A 19,625-nucleotide genomic window follows, 5' to 3' on the forward strand; every position below is an offset into this window, starting at 1 on the left:
GGAAGGAAACTTGAAATAAACAAAGATTGGCTAAGACCCAGAAGATAATAAGGGTGTGAAGTGTTTTAGGGCTTCCTGATAAACAGCATTAGAGCTGAGGGTGGCATTCTCTAGTATGAACGAAAGTCAGTGTCTTTTTAGGATTTTAAATCTTATGGAGAATGAAAGCATCTCTCTCTAGTAATGTAAGGACTGGGCAGATATCACTGGAACCGAAGTTTTCAGCATCTAATGACTTTTAAACACAGCATTTTTCAATATGGTGTATACTCTAGATTTTATCAAAGATACTAAAGGTATTATCATAGGATTCCAAAACGGACAAATTTGTGGATGCTAATAAGGCTAGTGTCATGAGAGGTAAACAACAGCATTTTTATTACCTGCCATGACATTTTCTCATATAACATTTTCTCTTGTATTTTCTAGATGCTTCCTTTTGATTTTCCATGTCTCCCTAGTTAGAATGCAACTTTATGAAAAAAAAAAAATTCACTCCCAGAACTTAAAGTAATCTTGAATATTCTGTTTCTTACAGGTATCAGTTTGGGCTAAAATGTTCGTTAGGGTTTCTGAATGCTGTTATGGGAAAACCGCAATGAACTTTTTGGCCAACCCAATATTCGTATCCATTCTCTTCTCTCTAGCCCCTGACCAGTACCCTATTTTCTTATGTAGACCATTGCGATGACCTTTTTATTGCTCTCCAAATTCCTCACAAATATATCTAGGAAGACATGGAAAACCAAAAGGAAGTATTTAGAGAACATAAGATATTACACAAAGCAGATAATAAAAATACTATCTTTTCCCTCTAATACTGACATTTCATCTATAGCTTTCCTTCTGTCACTATCACCTAACCTTCTACAGTCTATGAATCATAACTATTAAACTATATATTATATATGTGCACACACACACACACACAGAGGCACACTGCCAACACAGGTGGGGGGCTGGAAGGGCCACTGTTACATGTAAACATAGGATCTTAAGTTTGTTCTGACATTATAGTAGAGCAAGGAGAAGTTAGGACAAATTACAAAGTTTTAAGACTCCCTGAGTGGGTTGTGTAAAACTACCAGGGTTCACACATGCCTAGCAAAGTGTGACAAATCCCAATTAAAGTGCAATGTTGCAGAGTGAGAAGAGAAGGGAAACTTCAGCTAAGAAGCAGAGAGTTGAAAAAAAAGAATGTTTTTAGGAAGATTTGAGAGAAGAAGGAAACAAGGATGGAGAAGGAAAAGAGCAGCTCTCAAGGGCATGTTCCTCTATCACAGAGTCCCAGCACTGCGAAGAGCTCAGAATTCATGGTAGGCTTAATCCAAACAGAAGCAGAGATAAGGCGCTGAGTGGTCTAAATCCCAGACCAGAAGGAAGAGGCTAAAAGGAATCAAGAACAAAAACCCTCTTTGGAAAAAAAAAAAACCAAAACCCTCTTTGGGGGACCAGGTAAAAGGGTTGAAAATAATGGGGGGAATATTTGACTTTTATACAAAAGTCTGAAGAACAACAGCTCTATTCAAGGTTAGGAAGGACCATTTTTAGAAAGAAATCTATAGCAGGACTTAAGCTTCAGTGTGCAGGTGAATACTGGGGGATCTTGTTAAAATGCAAACTGGAATTCAGCAGGGCTGGGGTGGAGCCCAAAAAGTCTACATTTCTAATGAGTTCCCAGGTGGAGCTATGCTGCTTTGAGTGGCAAGGATTTATCTGGTATTAAATAAGGGTATTTAAAGCATTTTTATAAAAGAAACAGATCAAGGAATTAGTGCTTCCCAATATAGAGAGCTTCATTGGGTTTATCAAAGACTTTAATTATGAAATTATCCTCTCTTTAACCCTTAGTTGAGGGCACTGAAAACATATTTAAGATCAAAGAGGGAATACAGTGCCCTGGTTCAAACCAAAGATAACATTTGAGAACATAATTATTGTTAAATGTCTACCTTATTGAGAAGATAACTGTGTTGTTTACAGCTACACATCTGCATGTTCAAGTGCCCCCAAAGAACTTTCTGTGATGAAAGAAATGTTCTATATCTGAACTGTCCAATTGGTAGCCACTAACCATCTGTGGCTATTGAGCACTTGAAATAAAGCTAGTATAACTGAGAAGTAAATTTTTAATCTTAATGAATTTCATTAATTTAAATGGAAACAGCCACAAGTGGCTGGATGCTGTTGTTCAGTCACTCCGTCGTATCTGATTCTTTGGACTGCAGCATACCAGGCTTCCCTGTCCTTCACTATATCCCAGAGTGAGTCCAAACTCATGTCCATTGAGGGAGAAGGTGATGACAGGGGATAAAATTGTTAGATGGCATCACTGACTCAATGTAGCTAGTAGCTTCCATAATCATTGAAGTTGCTGGCATCACCAAAAGACAATCAGATGCTTTTGCCTTCAGATGGAAGCAGTTTTCCTATCAAGGCTCTAGAATAAGCTGCTGCTGCTGCTGCTAAGTCGCTTCAGTCGTGTCCGACTCTGTGCGACCCAATAGACGGAAGCCCACCAGGCTCCCCCATCCCTGGGATTCTCCAGGCAAGAACACTGGAGTGGGTTGCCATTTCCTTCTCCAATGCAGGAAAGTGAAAAGTGAAAGGGAAGTCGCTCAGTCGTGTGCGACTCTTCGCAACCCCATGGACTGCAGCCTACCAGGCTCCTCCGTCCATGGGATTTTCCAGGCAAGAGTACTGGAGTGGGGTGCCATTGCCTTCTCCCTAGAATTAGCTGCTGCTGCTACTGCTAAGTCACGTCAGTTGTGTCTGACTCTGTGCGACCCCATAGACGGCAGCCCACCAGGATCCTGTCCCTGGGATTCTCCAGGCAAGAACACTGGAGTGGGTTGCCATTTCCTCCTCCAATGCATGAAAGTGAAAAGTGAAAGTGAAGTTCCTCAGTCGTGTCCAACTCTTCATGATCCCATAGACTGCAGCCCACCAGGCTCCTCCATCCATGGGATTTTCCAGGCAAGAGTACTGGAGAATTAGCTACCAATCTGCAAAAGAGACCCCAGAAGTGTTCAGATCACATTCGGAAAACTGATAGTATAAAGGAATACATCTGCCTGACTCAGCTAAGAACAGCCAGGGAATTCAAGCCTCCTTTTATCAAAAGCAGAGGTCTCCTACCAAGTCATCATCTATAGGAATACTAACTTGAAATAGAAAGAGTATCCCATGAAGGATCCTGTCTTTGATAATAATATAACATTGATATAATATAATATTATGTTTTATAATAACATAATACAGACACACACACACACACAGGCTTTCAAAGGAGAAAATTTGAGTTTCACCTCTAGCTACATTCTTGCTAATGTATGGCCTTTGGCAAGTCACCTAACCTCTCTGATCTTCAGTACTAATTCTCCCTGTAAATTGAAGTTGATAAAATGCCTAGTGGATAAGAGTGTTAGGAAAGTCACTTCCTGAAGGGCCTTGTAAGTTTTAAAATTCTATGCAATGGCTAATTATTTATTACTCACTAAAAAGGAAGTGATATGCCATATTTAAAACAGGATTCAAGGAACTGCCCAGATTCTTTTGTCGTATTGAACTTGTGTCGCACGCACGTGGCCTTGGAAATGTTATGTAATGGATATTTCAATCCTTCATTTTTGTTGAAATGGGATATAACCTTCAAGGAATGAGCATTCCAAAGCCATTTGGGAGAATGATGGTTTAAGGGAGGAGTGCTTTATTTAGTAGCATGGGGCCTGGTAAGCATCCTCCCTGCTAAGATTATACTGAAAAGAAAGGAAATCACAGACTGCTCATTTCCCTTGTACTGCTTGTAATCTCGTGGAAACTTCCTGTAAAAGGCAGTTATAGCATTACATGTAAACTGATTTCACACTTACCGGATACTACCAGACCAACAATTGCAGTCCTTTGGGAGAAAAATAAAATAGCATACTTATTCTTTATACTTTGTATTAGTTTGGAAGAACATGGAAACCCTAGTGATGGAGAAACAGACTCATGCCAGAGGCAAGGAAACTATTTAGAAACATGGTTACCATTTAGTAATTCCACTGAGAGACCAAGCTCATTAGCCAAGAGACTGGTTACACTTAAAAAAAAATTATTCATTAAACAAAGTACAGCATGAAGAAAGAGTTCCCTTTGATCTAGGTACATATTAACTACAGTTTTAAAATACAAAATTTTAATAACAACTGCTAAGAAGTAATGTTAAGAGTAATTTTAGAAATGGCAATGTGTACATATATTTTATGTACCATTAGAACTTAAAATGTTGGCATAGCTGTCTCCTTTTGGCTTTCCAAAAATACAAATACCTGCTGAGAGCTTATTAGTGCAAGGGACAGTGTTTGTGAAACGCTGAAGTGCAGTAGTGTTGAAGTCACAATAGGAAGCCAGAGGGACTCCTGATTTCCATCGCAGTGTCAGTCAATACAGCTTCATCTTTATACAAGCATAAGGCCTTTGCATGATATTTGAAAAGCCTCCATTACTGAAAATCACTGCTAAAGAGAATGCCAAAAAACATGAAATGCAGCCTCTGCCTTCAAGCCTTTAAAATAAACCTGAAGTCAAAAAAGTTGATTAGGAAAGGGGAGGTGGTTATCAATACAAGTATAAAACAGTGAAGGAAAAAAAAAAGAACTTGTGAAAACAAATTCTGAGTACATAAGAAAGATAATCACTATGGATCAAGTGGTCTGGAAAGAGGGAGAAAGCCTTGGAGTGCTACCTGCCATCTATCAGTGCTTCCACGAGAACAGGACACTTTTCCTGTGCTTGTGAACCCTGGTCTGACACCTGCACGGAACCTAAAACCCACTTGTACTTTGATGATGCTCTATACTGGCAATCAGTCGGCAATTGTGCTGTTGGTTCATGGATGCTTTCGATAATTAATCGTCTCTGGTCACAAAGAGTCGGCCACAACTGACGGACTTAGCACACACAACAGGGTAAGTGGCTGTGGCTGATTCCTACACCGAGGACAACGGTCCTGAAAACCACCTGTGAGCACCAGCTATTGTGACTGGCCTCTTTCCAAAGATCCACCTGAGCAAACACAGCCGAGCAAACATATGTCCCCTGCCCTGCTGACCCTTGACTTGGCCATAGAATCCTTCTTGACTAGTGTTCTCTGGAACCTATACCATCTGAATGGAGTTGGGACTGAGGTGAAATTGCAGTCTATATTTATCTTCTCATGTGGCTTGTCACATCTTATTGGATCCACCTTCCCTGTTGAACCAGCCCTCCAGCCTTGATCAATATATGCTTCAGCCTGTGATATGCCTTGGACTACCCTGTTTTGTGTTCTCTGGAATGAACTCTCAGTAAGCAGTGTGTTCAGAGATGGGGAGACACAAGTAGTTGTAAGGAAAGCGGGAGAAGACAGCGAAGAGCTAAGAAGGACCAGGCACCTGGCATGCTTCTGAAAAAGCAGATTTCTTTGGCCCACTGCCAATCTGCTGATCACAGTCTCTGAAGTGGGGGCCTGGGAATCTGCATTAAAGCAGTGCTTTCAGTGAACTTAAAAAACTTTTTATGATGGAAACTTTCAAATATATAAAACAGTACAGAGTAACCAATCTTGTTTCATTTAAACACCTGAATACTTCTCTCCACTCCTCACCCTATTGGCTTATCCTGAAGCCAATCTCAGATATCACATCATTTCATCTGTACATATTTCTGGAAGATAAGGATGTAAAAAGCACAAGCACAACACCAATTCTCTATAACCATCAGTCTCCACTTCCTCAATCTCAAATTTGAAAATATTTGTTTAAATCAGGATCCAAACAAGGTCTCACACAATGCATTTTGTAGTTATATGTCTAGTACCTCTTGAGGTCCTAACACTGGGATAGACCAGGGCAGTTGCTGATAGTCAGTCAGACTAGAAGACCTCTGGGCTCTGAACCTCATTGTAGGACCATTTTTGATGTTTTCAGGGTAGAAGACTCAGAGCTCTGGCTATATAAAGACAATTTTTCTTTTAAAGTTGGTAAGATCTTCAATAACTGGTTGAGAAGAGAGAGTTACAAATGTACCCGTTAAAGAAGGGCACTAAAGTGTCCTGAGATAGACCTGGGAAACTCTAAAAGCAGGGACCAGATTGGTGACTGTGTCTTGGTTATGCTATTGAGAACAATTTGGAAAGCATTAATTCAAGCTGGTGATCATATCTTGCCCCTTAGGTAACGAACATGTGTATAAGTGGCCAGCACAGTGCCTGGCACATGACAGCCAAGATGGTTTACATATCTTTTCTTAAAACCTGTAACTGATACATTGCCTGATGGACTTGAACCTCAAACAGACACTAATCTTCTTCAAAAGAAAGGGAGGCCTTTGCAAGTGATCCAACTTTTCTTGTACTCACCCATAATAACCCCAAGAGCTATGATTTATTGATGGCTTATTAGGGACCAGGCCATGTGTCTAGCAAAGCGTGGTACATGGAAGAAAACCGATGGTTTTCTGTTATAGGAATCAACTGGCTACTGAACACTTTACACTGAACTTTCAGAGCAACTGCTACCACCTTGTCGTGGAGTTTATTATTCTCTCTGTTTTACAAAATCATGGTAAAAGTGAGACTTACTGAGTTCTAAGTCTGTTCTAAGTGCTTTCTGTATATTATCACCTCATTAATCGGTACAGCTACTCTAGGAATTAGGTACTATTAGCCCGATTGACACAGGCACAGAGTTTAAGGAACTTGCCTGGAACACAAACTGTCTAGAACACAAATTAAAATTGATGGGACTTGATTAAAATCGGAGCTGCCAAAGTGGTGAGCAGTGGCACTGGAAGGAGAGCAGGGTAGTACCAATACCCGCAGTTACAAGTTCCTTGCAGAAACAAGACCAAAAACGCAGGTTCAGAGGTAACAGAGATAACCTCTGACTATGGAGGATCCCCTTATCTCTTCCTGTAATCAACACAGCCCGTTCCTTGCTCTGAGAAAGAAGCATGAGTTACATAAAGAAACCTTAGAAATCAATAGGGTAGTTTTCTGGGCAGACTGACTCTACTCCTTTATTCCCCCAAACGTTTATTAAACACCTACTATGTCCAAACAGGCTTCCCTGGTGGCTCAGCAGTAAAGAGCCCGCCTGCCACGACAGGAGATTGGGATTCCATCCCTGAGTCAGAAGTTCCTCTGGAGAAGGAAATGGCAACCCACTTCAGTATTCTTTTTGCCTGGGAAATCCCATGGACAGAGGAGTCTGGTGGATTACAGCCCATGGGGTCGCAAAGAGTCGGACACGACTTTGTCACTAAAACAACAACGTCCAAAACACTGTTAGTAGGCTGGTGTGGGGCTCCTGAGAACAGCGACCGTGACACTTTCTGGAGAAAGCAAGAGGAGTGCTGGTTTGTTGAGGAGTTCTCCCACTTTCTTCTTCCTCAGGAACTGTCCTACCCTTCAAGGTGGCAGGAGCAACGACCTTCATTCTCAGGTCGCATAAACCTAAGAATGACAGACGAGCACTGCATACAGAGCTGGACTGATATCTAGGGAGATGCGTCACACACCTGGGACTCAGTCCCCCAGGCCAGATCATGTACAGGCTGGCTTTCTAGGTAGAGGAGGGATAATAGAATTTGCAGACAGGAACTCTGAGTCCTCCGGTCCCGCAGACGTCGACTCCAGCCCGCAACCCCAGCAGGTTTCTGTGCAAAAACCGTTTGAGCTGAATGCACACACTGCCCTCTAACAATGCAAACGTGACAGCTGCCTATTAAATAATCGTTCCGCCTCCGTTTAGAGCAGTTCGTGCGTGCCACAGAGGCATCTTCTGCGCTATAGTTATGCAACCTCACTCGCAGCGGGAGTTATTTCCTGTGCTTCTGGCTGCGCCAGATTCTTGTAACACGCCTACCCAGGGCTTCAATGGGAGTCGTTCTCCATTAACAACCAGTCTAGCTTTCAGAGATGAATGCCCCGCGCAGCATACCCCTTGCGCAGTAAGAAACCAAGATACTAAAACTCTCTTCTCGCTCTTTCTCTCTCATACACACACACTCTGGGCATGCAGCTAGGAGACTGCAGCAGTGCAACCAGAGGGACAGCAGGCGGAGCTCTCTTTGTACAGTCCCTCTCTCCAACCCCCACCAACTAAAGATGAACTCATGCCAGTTCCATTCTTTGCAAGGAAAACACACACACACACACACACAAACACATAGCAGAACAGAGAGGCCTCCAGTTTCCTCCGGGAGCACACTGTCACTCTAGCTTTTCTGTTCAAACAACCAGCATATTCCAAAGCAAGTAACGGGGAGCAGCACGCCGCAACAATGCAACCTCCCGAGCGGCTCCCCGTGCAGCTCCCACCCCCGCCCCCTTTCGCGGCGTGCCAAGAGTTTGGAGCGCGCGCACGCACACGAGCACGGTGCCTGCGTATCCCTCCGCCTCCCTCCTCCTCTCCCAGCTCGGTGGCTCGACAACGATTTGGGAAATGAAGGGAGGAGGAACTACTTTCCTGAAACTTGCTATGCTGCACACGACTTCGAGTTGCAGTGATTCGTCCGGAGGTCGCAGCTTTTAGTCCTCCTACCTACACGCCCTCTCAGTCCGGGCACCCCGCGCGGCAACCCCGCCCCGTACCCGCTCTGGCCCTCAGGGAAGCCGGCGGCCTGCAGAAATCGCCAGGGACTACTTCGCCTCCTTCTCCCGCGGGCGCCCCCGGTTCGGGCAGCGGCGGCGGCGGCGGAAGGAGCGGGCGGCGTGAGCGCTTCCGCCGCCCCCCTCGCGGCTCCCCTCTGGCGAGCGTGAGGAGCTGGCCCGCGGAGCTGCTGGTGGGCACCGTCTGGTGGGGCACCCGCGGCCGGTCTCCTCGCTCTCCCGCCTCTTCTCGGGACCCTGCCCCTCGGGCGTGCCGCTCTTCTCCGACCCGGGTGAGGACGATACGTTCGCCCGCCCCTGCCTCACACGCGCCCCGCCGCCCCCTCCTCCCCCTTCTGGAGTCGTCCCGGCCGGAGCGTGTCTGGAGGAATCCGCCGCCGTGAGGCCCCTCGCCCGCTTCTGCTCGTCCGGAAGGACCGGCCCGATCGCCGCCCGGGGCTGAGCGGGCAGCCGGCGGCGAGGCGGGAGATGGTGGGGTGGGCTCCGGCAGGACCGCGTCGCCGCCGCCCGGAGCCTGGCCTCGGCACCCCCCCGCCGGCCCCCACCAAGCGGATCCTTGCTTCCTTCTCGCCGCATCCCTGAGGGAAGCGCCGCCTCTGCTCCTGGGTTCTCAGCCCGCCTGCCTGCTCCTTCCTGGCCGGACCCCGCCGCGCTCCACCCGTGGCCCGAGGAGACGGTCTCCAGTCCACCTTCGCAGCCCCCCCTTCCTTTTTTGCTTGGCTCCCACCCTCCCCGGCCTCCTCGGATCCTTTGGCTGGACGCTGAGGCGGGGGAAGAGGCTGGGGTCGCCACGGTGGAGGTTGTCGCCGCCACCCCCCTGCGGGGGTGGCCGGGGTTCCCGGCTGGGGGGGCACCATTCCGGGTGAGGCATCCACCATGGTGAGGCCCCTGAGCCGCTGCCCCCGCGCCCCCCCGGCCGCCGCTGCCTCCTGCCCCTCAGTGCTGCTGCTGCTCCTCTGCCTGCTGTTGCTCCTCCATCTCCAGATCGGATCGCGGTGAGGGAAAGATGAGCGAGGAGACGGCGACTTCTGACAACGAGTAAGCACCTCACTGATTTTGATTACTAACTAACCCCCCCCCCCCGCCCCATTTTTCCTCGTCACCCTCCCAGACCTCCTCGGGGACTTGGGTCCTTGCAACCGTGGAGAGTTTGAGTGCATCTTGTTCTGGAGAAAACATTTGATTTCTTTAGCCATTTTATTTAATGGCAGGAACCCCGGACCCCCACCGCCAGCATTTAGTTGCTTTCTTCTGGAGAAGGTATTGAATTTGGCCTGGGATGGCAATTGTTTGTCCATGAGATGGAATAATATGGATGGATGGAGGAGGGGTAGCAATTATCCCACCCAGTGCCTGGAAGACCTCTGGCCTGTCCTTTTTCACTTTAGCACACCAATCAACATACCTTAAATATCCATTTTGCCTCCTTTATAGCTGTTTCACTTGGAAACTAATGGGTGGGAGCACCTCCTGCATCAGACTGCACTTGAATCTTAATTCGATGAGTCAGTGTTTCTTAAATACCGATTAAGCCTCCCCCCGCCCCTCACCCTTTTTAAACTTATGACCTGTAAAATTTTTGTAAAAAATGGAGCTAGGGAAGCATTTTTATAATTTCTGTAGCTTTGGGGACACCTGGAGTGTGGGCAGTGTTCAACTATTCTATTTGATGTTGAACTATTCTATTTTGTTTTTGCGAACGCTGGACTTTTCTTTATGAGGAGCATAGGAAAATTTTGAAAGCTAAATTTTATCTTTCAGCTACATTGAAACACACCGTTCACGTCGATTTAACAGTGTTTACATTGCTGAACATGTTGATGACTTCATTCATTAACTTGTAGAGCATCTCGGCTTAAGTTTTTGTTTATTTGGGCTGTCCTTATGTTTTCCAAGCAAAATACTTTGCCTTTTAAATATTTTGCTGTAACACAGCAGCTGCCTGGAGGAATAATGAGGCTGCAACAGTTTTCTGTTGAGACGGAATTTAATTCCATGTGAATATTAGTGTCCGTTTTCTTGTTATTAAATTCAAGTTTTGTTTATCTTTGGAGGGTTGGAAAGAGTTAAGTGAGTTAGGACTAGTTCTAGGACGCATTCCTTTAAGTAAATAGCATTCCTCGAGTCAGACCTTTCTGAGAGCTTTCAAGTCCGAAGCCTAGGCTTGTTTAACACAAACTAGCTTGAGAAATGCCGAGCAGCGTCCCCCCACCCCCCACCCACAACACGCTCTTCTGACGAGCGGGGTGTGGGAGAAGGTGGATTGCTGCAGTGTCAGTGCAGTCTAGAAGCAGAAGTGGCCGCCATGTTCTCTCTCTTTTTGTGAATCGCCCTCATTTGCATAGCACACTTTTCATTCATAAAAAAATAATTAAACATCCATCACCTTGGACATCTTGAAAGGATTTCCCAGAAAGAAATTCGAAGCTCAACTGCCGGTCTTAATGTAAAGTTTTGAGTTCAGAAAGTAAGGAGAAATCGAAGTTATAGGTTAAATTCAAAAATATACGCCCACACAAACAACTACCCCTGTTCTCAGAATGTTGACACAGTTATGTGGGAAATATCAGTTCGGGGAGGTGCTGGGATCACGTGATCGCCTCCATTCATAAAATACCTGGCTGGCCATTCACAGTGCTGTACACTGTCTCACAGCCTTCCGCAGATTAGACCTACTTTGAGAGAGATCAAGAAGTATCTCAGATAACGCTTAGTTAGGAGAAAAACTGCTAAAACCCGTGAACAGAATGACGGTACTTTTTGCTGATACCGTCTTTTAAGAAAGTAGCCTGGATCAAAATGTCAGGTTCTATTTTGGGGATGGGAGAAGACTAATTACCATATTTAAAGTAAAATATTGAATACCTCCTTTTATGGATGCAGCCAATAGAAACGCTAATATGGAAATGTGAATTGACACACGTGTAAAATACAGTTTTTAAGTGGACTCTTGTAATACTTACCATGGACAAATTGAGAGTACAAGTTTTTTGTTGTAGTGATTACCAGTGAATGATAACTACCTTTACACTAAAAATGAATATAAATATTTCCGGTGGTTTAATCTCAAAGATTTTGATATTTGAAGCACCTAATGACAATATTTATTAATGGTAAAATTGCCTTCAGAATAATTAATGTGCTTAGTATGGGACAATTTGGAAATTATCTCACTCAGACCGAAGAATTCTGTTTTCATTAATTTATCCTGGTTTGTTACTATTTTTTTTCCTGCTAGGGGCTTTGTTATGTTAATTTTGATAGGTCAAGAATAATATGTTTTAACATACAGTTTTTGCCATGAGATGTTAACTCTTCATGGGGACAAACTCTTGTGGGTTTTACTTTTTTTTGTTTTAGAAAGTGTTGTGTTCGTCTGATAATCAGTTTTATTAGAGCCTGCATTGTTTGTGCAATAGGTAAACCAGAAAGAGTGAACTTCTTTGAAATGTAGACTTTATCCTGATAATTTAGGTATCTACTCTTTAATATATAATGTTTTCAAATGGAAATTTATTATTTATAGTTACATGTATTAGGAAGAAACAGATGTTACGGTAGATGCCCTTAAAGCCTTAGCATAGTTTAAAACTGCCCTAATGTATGGTTTTTATTGGAGCCTTATGTACATTTTTTCCTTTTTCTTTTCTCTCTTTTTTTAAAATCCATAATCAATAGGTAATTAGAGACTGTTCTTAACACTTGTATGTTTTTAACCTGATTTTGACTTTTAAAAAGAGTGCAAATTACCAGTGTCTTAGAAAACCATTAACCTTTTCTAGATAGTCATTGTGGTAAAATCAAGTAAGGCCTTTAGAGGCCTCATTTTGAAACCTTCTAGTACATGCTTATTTGAAATGAGAGTTATGTGTAGAGAGAGAAATAGTTCTCAGAGGTTGATTCTGGGTATATATTTAATCAAGTAAGTAATATATTTAAACTAAGTAAGTCTGTAAGTCTGTAACACTTCCTCTTACACAGTGCCACACTTGGGGAGGGCTGGTGAAAGTCTGCTTTTCTTCTCCAGCCTTCAGTAGGAACTGCAACTGCGTTAAAAGTGTTATTAAAAACAACAACAACAAAAAACCGTCCATGCAAGAGTGATAGTTTATTTAAAATGATGCACGAACTGGTATCTAAAGTGAATAAGTAATGTATTTGCATTTCTGCCATTCACATAGCAGTATTTAAACATTTGATGCGTAGTCAAACTCTCCATGAATCATCATTTATCTGATTTTTATTATGTGCCAAGAGTAAAAATCTGTGATAGATGCTTTACACATGTATCATGTAATTTATGTATAAACATGTAGTTTCAGCAAAGTAGAGTTGCATAGTAGGGTACTGTCATACCTTAATATATGTGAGTATTTTCTGGTATCATTAAATATTTCCTAAAACATAATTTTTAACACCTACATTATACTCAGTGTATACCATATTTTAATATATCTACTATTTTTCTGTTATTTCTGAACAGTGCTGCCTTTGATCCTAAGTTGTGTCTTCATCCAAATCTATAACTTTTTCCCCTTGAAATAGTCTAGAGATTGAATAAAATATGCAAATTTTAAGTTGTCTTACTGTTTCTGCTGAATCGCTCTCTAGAAAAGAAGACTCAACGTGTGAGAGTGCTTATGCTTTGAAATGTCTGTCCAGTTCTCTTTGAAAAAAATTTTTGCCCACTTTGAAGGTGGGAATGAGATTGTATTCCTATTTTTTAAATGTTTGTATAATAAAACAAAATTGATTTTTTAGAAAACAGAAAACTTGTTAGTTGTGGAGCAACTGCACTGTTTTTAAATATAAGGAGAATTAAAATGATCATATAAAAGGCATTTACTAATAATTTATGTAACTCTCACCATCTTTTATGTGAGGCTTCCCTGGTAGCTCAGATGGTAAAGAATCTGCCTGTAATGTGGGAGACCCAGGTTCCATCCCTGGGTTGGAGGAGCCTGGTGGGCTGCTATCCATGGGGTCACAAAGAGTCAGACACCGCTACAATGTGAAGAACACTGGACTTGGACTTGGGAGTTGAGTTTCTGTCCTAACTGTACCTAATTTATTCTCTGATTCTGGGCAAGTGACAGCCTTTGGGGCCCTCAGTTTGCTAACTTGTAAATCAAGGAATTTGAACTAATCATTATGGGCTCTTCTTTTTCTAAATTATCCTAAAGTAATACAGTGATAGACACACTGTAAGTCATTAGATGTATTAGACTACATAGTCTAATACATAGTAACATACGTATTTGTTAATTGGTCAGTTTTATTAGATTGTTGATTTTGATAGGTTTAAGCAAATGAAAAACTTCCAGTAGATCTCATAGGATGATGAAGTAGAAGCATGAATTTGAAGAACCAAGATACATTTGGAAACAGTTGGTTCATTCCTAATCTCTAAAGACTTCCTCATTTTGAGCTTAATTTAATAACCATGTGCCTTTGATAATATTCATCACAGATGGAAAACTTTTATTTTTTTTTTAAATAAATATGGTCTTTAGATGAATAAGTGAACAAAAGGCTTTTGGGGTAGATCTTAAGAGAAATGTATTAAGATACCAGCTCTCATGCTTCACTTACTGGCCTAGAAGTGTCAAAAGTCAGTCTTTTCATTTGGTTATTTACACAAATGTTAATCTAACACTAGAGGATAATTTCACATTTATTCAGTGTAAGAAATTAACTTAGATAATGAATTGTTTCATTCTTTAAAGTTTAATTTGCTGTTGCAAGTTTTGTGTGATAGTGGCATCTCATTTTAGAGTCTAGAACCAAAGTCTTAACAGACCCACAAGGTGTTGTTTTTGTGGCACTCAGAATCGTTTGTAATGGGAAGGAGAAAAAATTGTTGGTATATTTTTGTTTAAACATAGTTCACTAGTTTTGCTAAAACATAGTTAATGAGTACTGGATCTCAGACTGAGATGGTAATTGCTTTAGACGTAAGGGCTTATGTCTCAGAGTGCTTTTACTAATCTCTAGCTGAAATGTGTCTGCATTCATAATTGAAGAAAATGCCAGCAACCATAGCAGGGTTAGAGGTACTTGTGACAGCAACTATGTTAATTTTGCAGGGCTGGTCTAGCAGAGTACTACATGTGTCTCATGGCCATATTCTCATAAGGACAACTAGTCATAATGGATTAGGAGCCCACTCAACTCCACTGTGACTTTCTCTTAATTAATTACATCTGTGGTGACCGTCTTTCCAAATAAGGTCACTTTCTGTGGTACTGGGGGTTAGGACCTAATGTCTCTTTGGAGAGATTCAGTTCAATACATAACACTAACAGAATCATATTTTTTCCCCATACGGTATATTTCCTGTTTAGTTTTTCAAATATCTTGAAATAGCACTTAACTGCCATCACTAGTTTGAAATTATTACAGTTATTAAGCCACGGGAGAGCTTGCATTTTAATATGTTAATACAGGAACATTACTACTCTATCAAAAATAAAAATATTTTAGTATATGTGCTGCCGAAGCAAACACCAAAAATTAAAATATTTTGATAATTATTTCAATATATATAATTGATTTCTTTTGTAATCTTACGTATTTTGTTTAAAATCTTTAATATTCTGAGAAAGGGGGCCATTGACTTCACTAGAACTGCCAAAGAGGTCTATGGCACAAAAGGTTAAAATCTTCCTACTATGACTGAGGTCCTAAAGACTGAACCCAAAGATAGAGATGTAGAATAGGAGGGTTAAGAAACGTGAACGATAAGATGAACAAGTCGAAGATGCAGCTAAAAGTTCCAAAAGAAGAAATAATGGGGGAGAGGAAATACTGAGAGATACTGGCTGAGAATTTTCAAAAAGTAGCAAATTAAACACAATTCAGTGAACTAAAAACAACAAAGCCTCACAGTCACACTGGATTTATTGTGAGATTGCAAGAAGGTCAACATGAGAAAATCAATATAGTTTGTCACATTTGAAGAATAAGGAAAACAAATGATACAATCTTAAATGTCAAATTGACATTTGGTCTCTGCTTATAGTATGGAAGTGAATGTCCATACTTTATAGATTTATAATATAAATGTTAATAAATATGGATTTATATTATTTTTTTGCTTCCTAGAATTTTACTTTTTCTGATTTAAAATGAGATTGTATTTGATCCGCTTTTTAGGATTGCTTTTAGTTCAAGAATCCTGAGTGACTTTCTTTGTGCTTTGGAAGTCCACATTTAATAGATCATACGTGTTGCTTGTAAATGTAGGATTGAACAGTAGAAATTACCTAGTATATGAAAATTTAAAAGTACTTTGGAAGGCATTTTCTTTCTATATTTAGAGTGTGAAGAATAAGCATTTCTAAATTTAAGAGTAATTGGAAATTAAATTTTAATATTAGATTTATCATTTTATTTCTAAATGTTATCTGTGAAACAGGTATTATAGTTTTGATAAAGGGCATTATGACTTGGAATGCAGAATTTAATTATCTTTTGGTCATATATAATGATACTATACTTATGATTAGACACATTTTGTTTGTCTCTTCACTTGGTTACCAATTACTTTCACAAATACACAGTATTTGTTAATGTTTTAGTATCCAGTAGTTGGATTACCAAACTTTAGATGGAATTTAGTGAACTTTGACTTTTTTGATGCTACTTTTTCAAAGTTATAACTTTTACCACATCAGAATGTTAATGATTAACTTTGGCATAAAATCACCAAACTTCTTTGACTGTTGTGAATTACATTGATATTTTGAGATTGGAATTCGGGAGTTCTGGGTTTGTCCCTTTAATTATATGTAAAAGCATTTCAGAATTTTAGTTGCTAAGTTATATATATGGATTTCTTAGTTTTTCAGGTCAGATACCATTAGTAACTTTTTCTTGAAGGAACTCAGTTCAGTGACATTTGAGTGCCTATTAGGCACTTGACTTTTCCTTAGCCCTGGAGATAACAAAGATAAGTAAAACCTGATAACTGCTTTCACTATCCAGCAAGGGAACTAGATCCCTCTGAAATGTGCTGAGGGCTCTGGTTATGAAGTCTTCAGGGCTTAAGAAGAAAGTAATTTTACCTTTGGTGAACTGCAGAGTGGGAGTTGTGTGTGAAGGAGTCCTTCAGAAAAGAGATGGTATTTAGGAGTGAGCCAGAGATGAGGGCAATGGGAAGAGGAGGGGCATTCCAAGAAGAGAGGCTGGGGGGAGGGGGAACTGAAAAACAAGCATAGAAGATATTTCAGTAATCTGAAACTGAACTAGAATATCTGCAAAGTATGCCTATAGTTGAAGCCAGTGAAGAATTGCCCAAGGATAATGTTAAAAAGTAGTAGAAAGTGAATAGTGAGAATCGGGAGTGTTTTTAAGGGAGAGTGACAAGGGACAATAAAAGACTGAAAAGTCTTGAGAGGTAGGAGAGAAATTAGACAAAATGGGAAGTGATGAAGTGGAGACAGCAAAAAGTAAGATTACATAAATTTAAGGGGAAGTTTGGAGTTGAGATTATTTATTAAATGAGGTGATGTTGATAATGGAGAAGAGGAAAACAAAAAATAAGGAAAGGTTGTTAATTGGGAGAGCACAGCCCAGGAAAGAGGAGTCTTACAAACTGTTTTATTGCTTGGGTCAGATACTGTGCTAGATTCAATCTTTCTAATGACTATGTGAACTAAGTATTATCCATAGTTTACAATTGAGATAACCAAGACTTAAAAGAGGTTTAGTAACTTACTTGTAGCCATGCAAGGGAGTGAGTGGTAGAACTGAGATTCAAATTGCACTGTATTTATACCACACTGTACCTCATATCGGAGAAGGCAGTGGCAGCCCACTCCAGTACTCTTCACTAGAAAATCCCATGGACAGAGGAGCCTGGTAGGCTGCAGTCCATGGGGTCGCTATGAGTCGGACACGGCTAAGCGACTTCCCTTTCACTTTTCACTTTCCTGCATTGGAGAAGGAAATGGCAACCCACTCCAGTGTTCTTGCCTGGAGAATCCCAGGGACAAGGGAGCCTGGTGGGCTGCTGTCTATGGGGTCGCACAGAGTCGGACATGACTGAAGTGACTTAGCAGCAGCAGCAGTACCTCATATATTTCATGGCCAGACTAGATTTTGAAGAAAAAAAAATAAGCTTGAAGTGATAGGTTGACAAGTAGAAGTGACAGTTGTATTGAGGGATTATAAGTTTTGATAAAGTTAAAGAACTGGTAGAGCGCAAGTGGGGAAATCAAAAGGTAGATTTTGATCAAAGAATACAGACTCCAGAGTGGTAACATGATGGAAGATTAAAGTAGAAACAGGCTGTTGGAGTAGAGGAACCAGGATTTTTTGGGATATTTTAAAAGTTCACCAGTATGGCTCTTCAGTTTCCTGGGTTGGTATCAGAAGTTGAGGTGGAGAGGAATCCTGAGCCAGGGCCATTGTATTTAATTAGTTTGTGGGATGAGCAGCTTAAAATCGAGTATGAATATTGACATCTGCCACTGCAATTTTAAGAAACAGGAGTAAGGGTTTTGGAATTGGAAATTGAAAAGGAGGGTATCACAGAGGATAAGAAAAGGGAAGGGCTTATCCTGGAGGAGTTGGGAGTATTGGAAATGATAGGATCTCATGTAATAATGGTGTTGGGAATTAGGAAATAGAAAGGAAGCTAGACATGTGAATAAATTATCCAGATATGGAACTTACCATGAATGTAAAGATTTTTCTGAGAGAATGACCAAAATGACTGATACTATAGGGCTTTATCCAAATATATTATGTTGTCTTTGACAGAACATTTTGTATTTTGGGGATACTTTAATATGGTTAGAAAGATCTTTTCAAAACAAAATTCACTAAATTTCTAAAATTGACTTAGTATTCATAATTAACATGATCCTATGAGTGAACTCCAGGAGATGGTGATGAACAGGGAGGCCTGGCGTGCTGCGATTCATGGGGTCGCAAAGAGTCGGACATGACTGAGCGACTGAACTGAACTGAACTGAACTGTGTTTACTACTGACCGTCCCATTAAGACTTTGGCAAGTCATGTAACCTGCCTTTGTGCTTGATTTTCCATCTGTAAAACCAGGATAACATGTCCCTACTTCAGAGGGATGTTAAAAGATAAAACGTAACCTTCCCTCCTCCCTCCATAACACTTTTTGATTAGAGATAAGAGAATATTAAAAAGAACTTTCAGTTCTTGAGAAGAAAGGTACTATGTTCATGAAATAATCAGTACTCATTTTCATTTAGCCTGAAGGTAGGGTTACTTTTTGAAAAGGATTATGGACCTGATGGAAAACTTGTATTGAGTGTAAATGTTAAAAAGCTGCTTTTCAGAAACACTTAAAATTTAAATATTACAACATGCAAAAAATAATATAAATCTCTATTGTGTATATTTTTAAAAGCAATTTTAGTATCTGAGCACATTTGGAAATACATATAAGTAGATTTGATGTCTTTCCATCAAAATTGGCTTCCCTGATAGCTCAGTTGGTAAAGAATCCACCTGCAGTGTAGGAGACCTGGGTTTGATTCCTGGGTCAGGAAGATCCACTGGAGAAGGGATAGGCTACCCACTCCAGTATCCTTGGGCCCTTGTGGCTCAGCTGGTAAAGAACATGCCTGAAATGTGGGAGACCCGGGTTCGATCCCTAGGTTGGGGAGATCCCCTGGAGAAGAGAAAAGCTACCCTCTCCAGTATTCTGGACTGGAGGATTCCATGGACTATAGTCCCATGTGGTCACGAAGCATTGGATATGACTAAACAGCTTTGACTTTCATAAAAATTAGCTAATTTCAGTGGGGAAAAGCCATCTTTTGCAGACTTGAATGAAGGAACTTTCAAATTATATGGAGGGGGGAAGAAACTACTTTCATGGAAGATGGGAGGAGGAATCTTTTTTTCAGGTTATTAAAGATTTAGATTTTTAATTTTTTGCCTGTGTAATCAACTAGGAACTCATAATAGGTGACATGAGCTAGATCTGCTAGCTAGAAGTTTGTT

At 41.2% G+C, this 19,625-nt stretch overlaps 1 protein-coding gene across 1 annotated transcript in view; it reads left to right on the forward strand.

The window, feature by feature from the left end:
* Nucleotides 1-8,395: 8,395 nt before the first annotated feature.
* Nucleotides 8,396-19,625, forward strand: part of SPRED1 (sprouty related EVH1 domain containing 1) — a 124,435-nt gene continuing 113,205 nt past the window's right edge. The window contains exon 1 of the mRNA XM_069596021.1: nt 8,396-9,673. Coding sequence (XP_069452122.1) covers nt 9,642-9,673 — 32 coding nt within the window. The 5' untranslated portion in view covers nt 8,396-9,641. The remainder of the gene's footprint in view (nt 9,674-19,625) is intronic.

The sequence above is a fragment of the Ovis canadensis genome, chromosome 7 (assembly GCF_042477335.2).
Source record: "Ovis canadensis isolate MfBH-ARS-UI-01 breed Bighorn chromosome 7, ARS-UI_OviCan_v2, whole genome shotgun sequence".
In the NCBI taxonomy this organism is placed as follows: domain Eukaryota; kingdom Metazoa; phylum Chordata; class Mammalia; order Artiodactyla; family Bovidae; genus Ovis; species Ovis canadensis.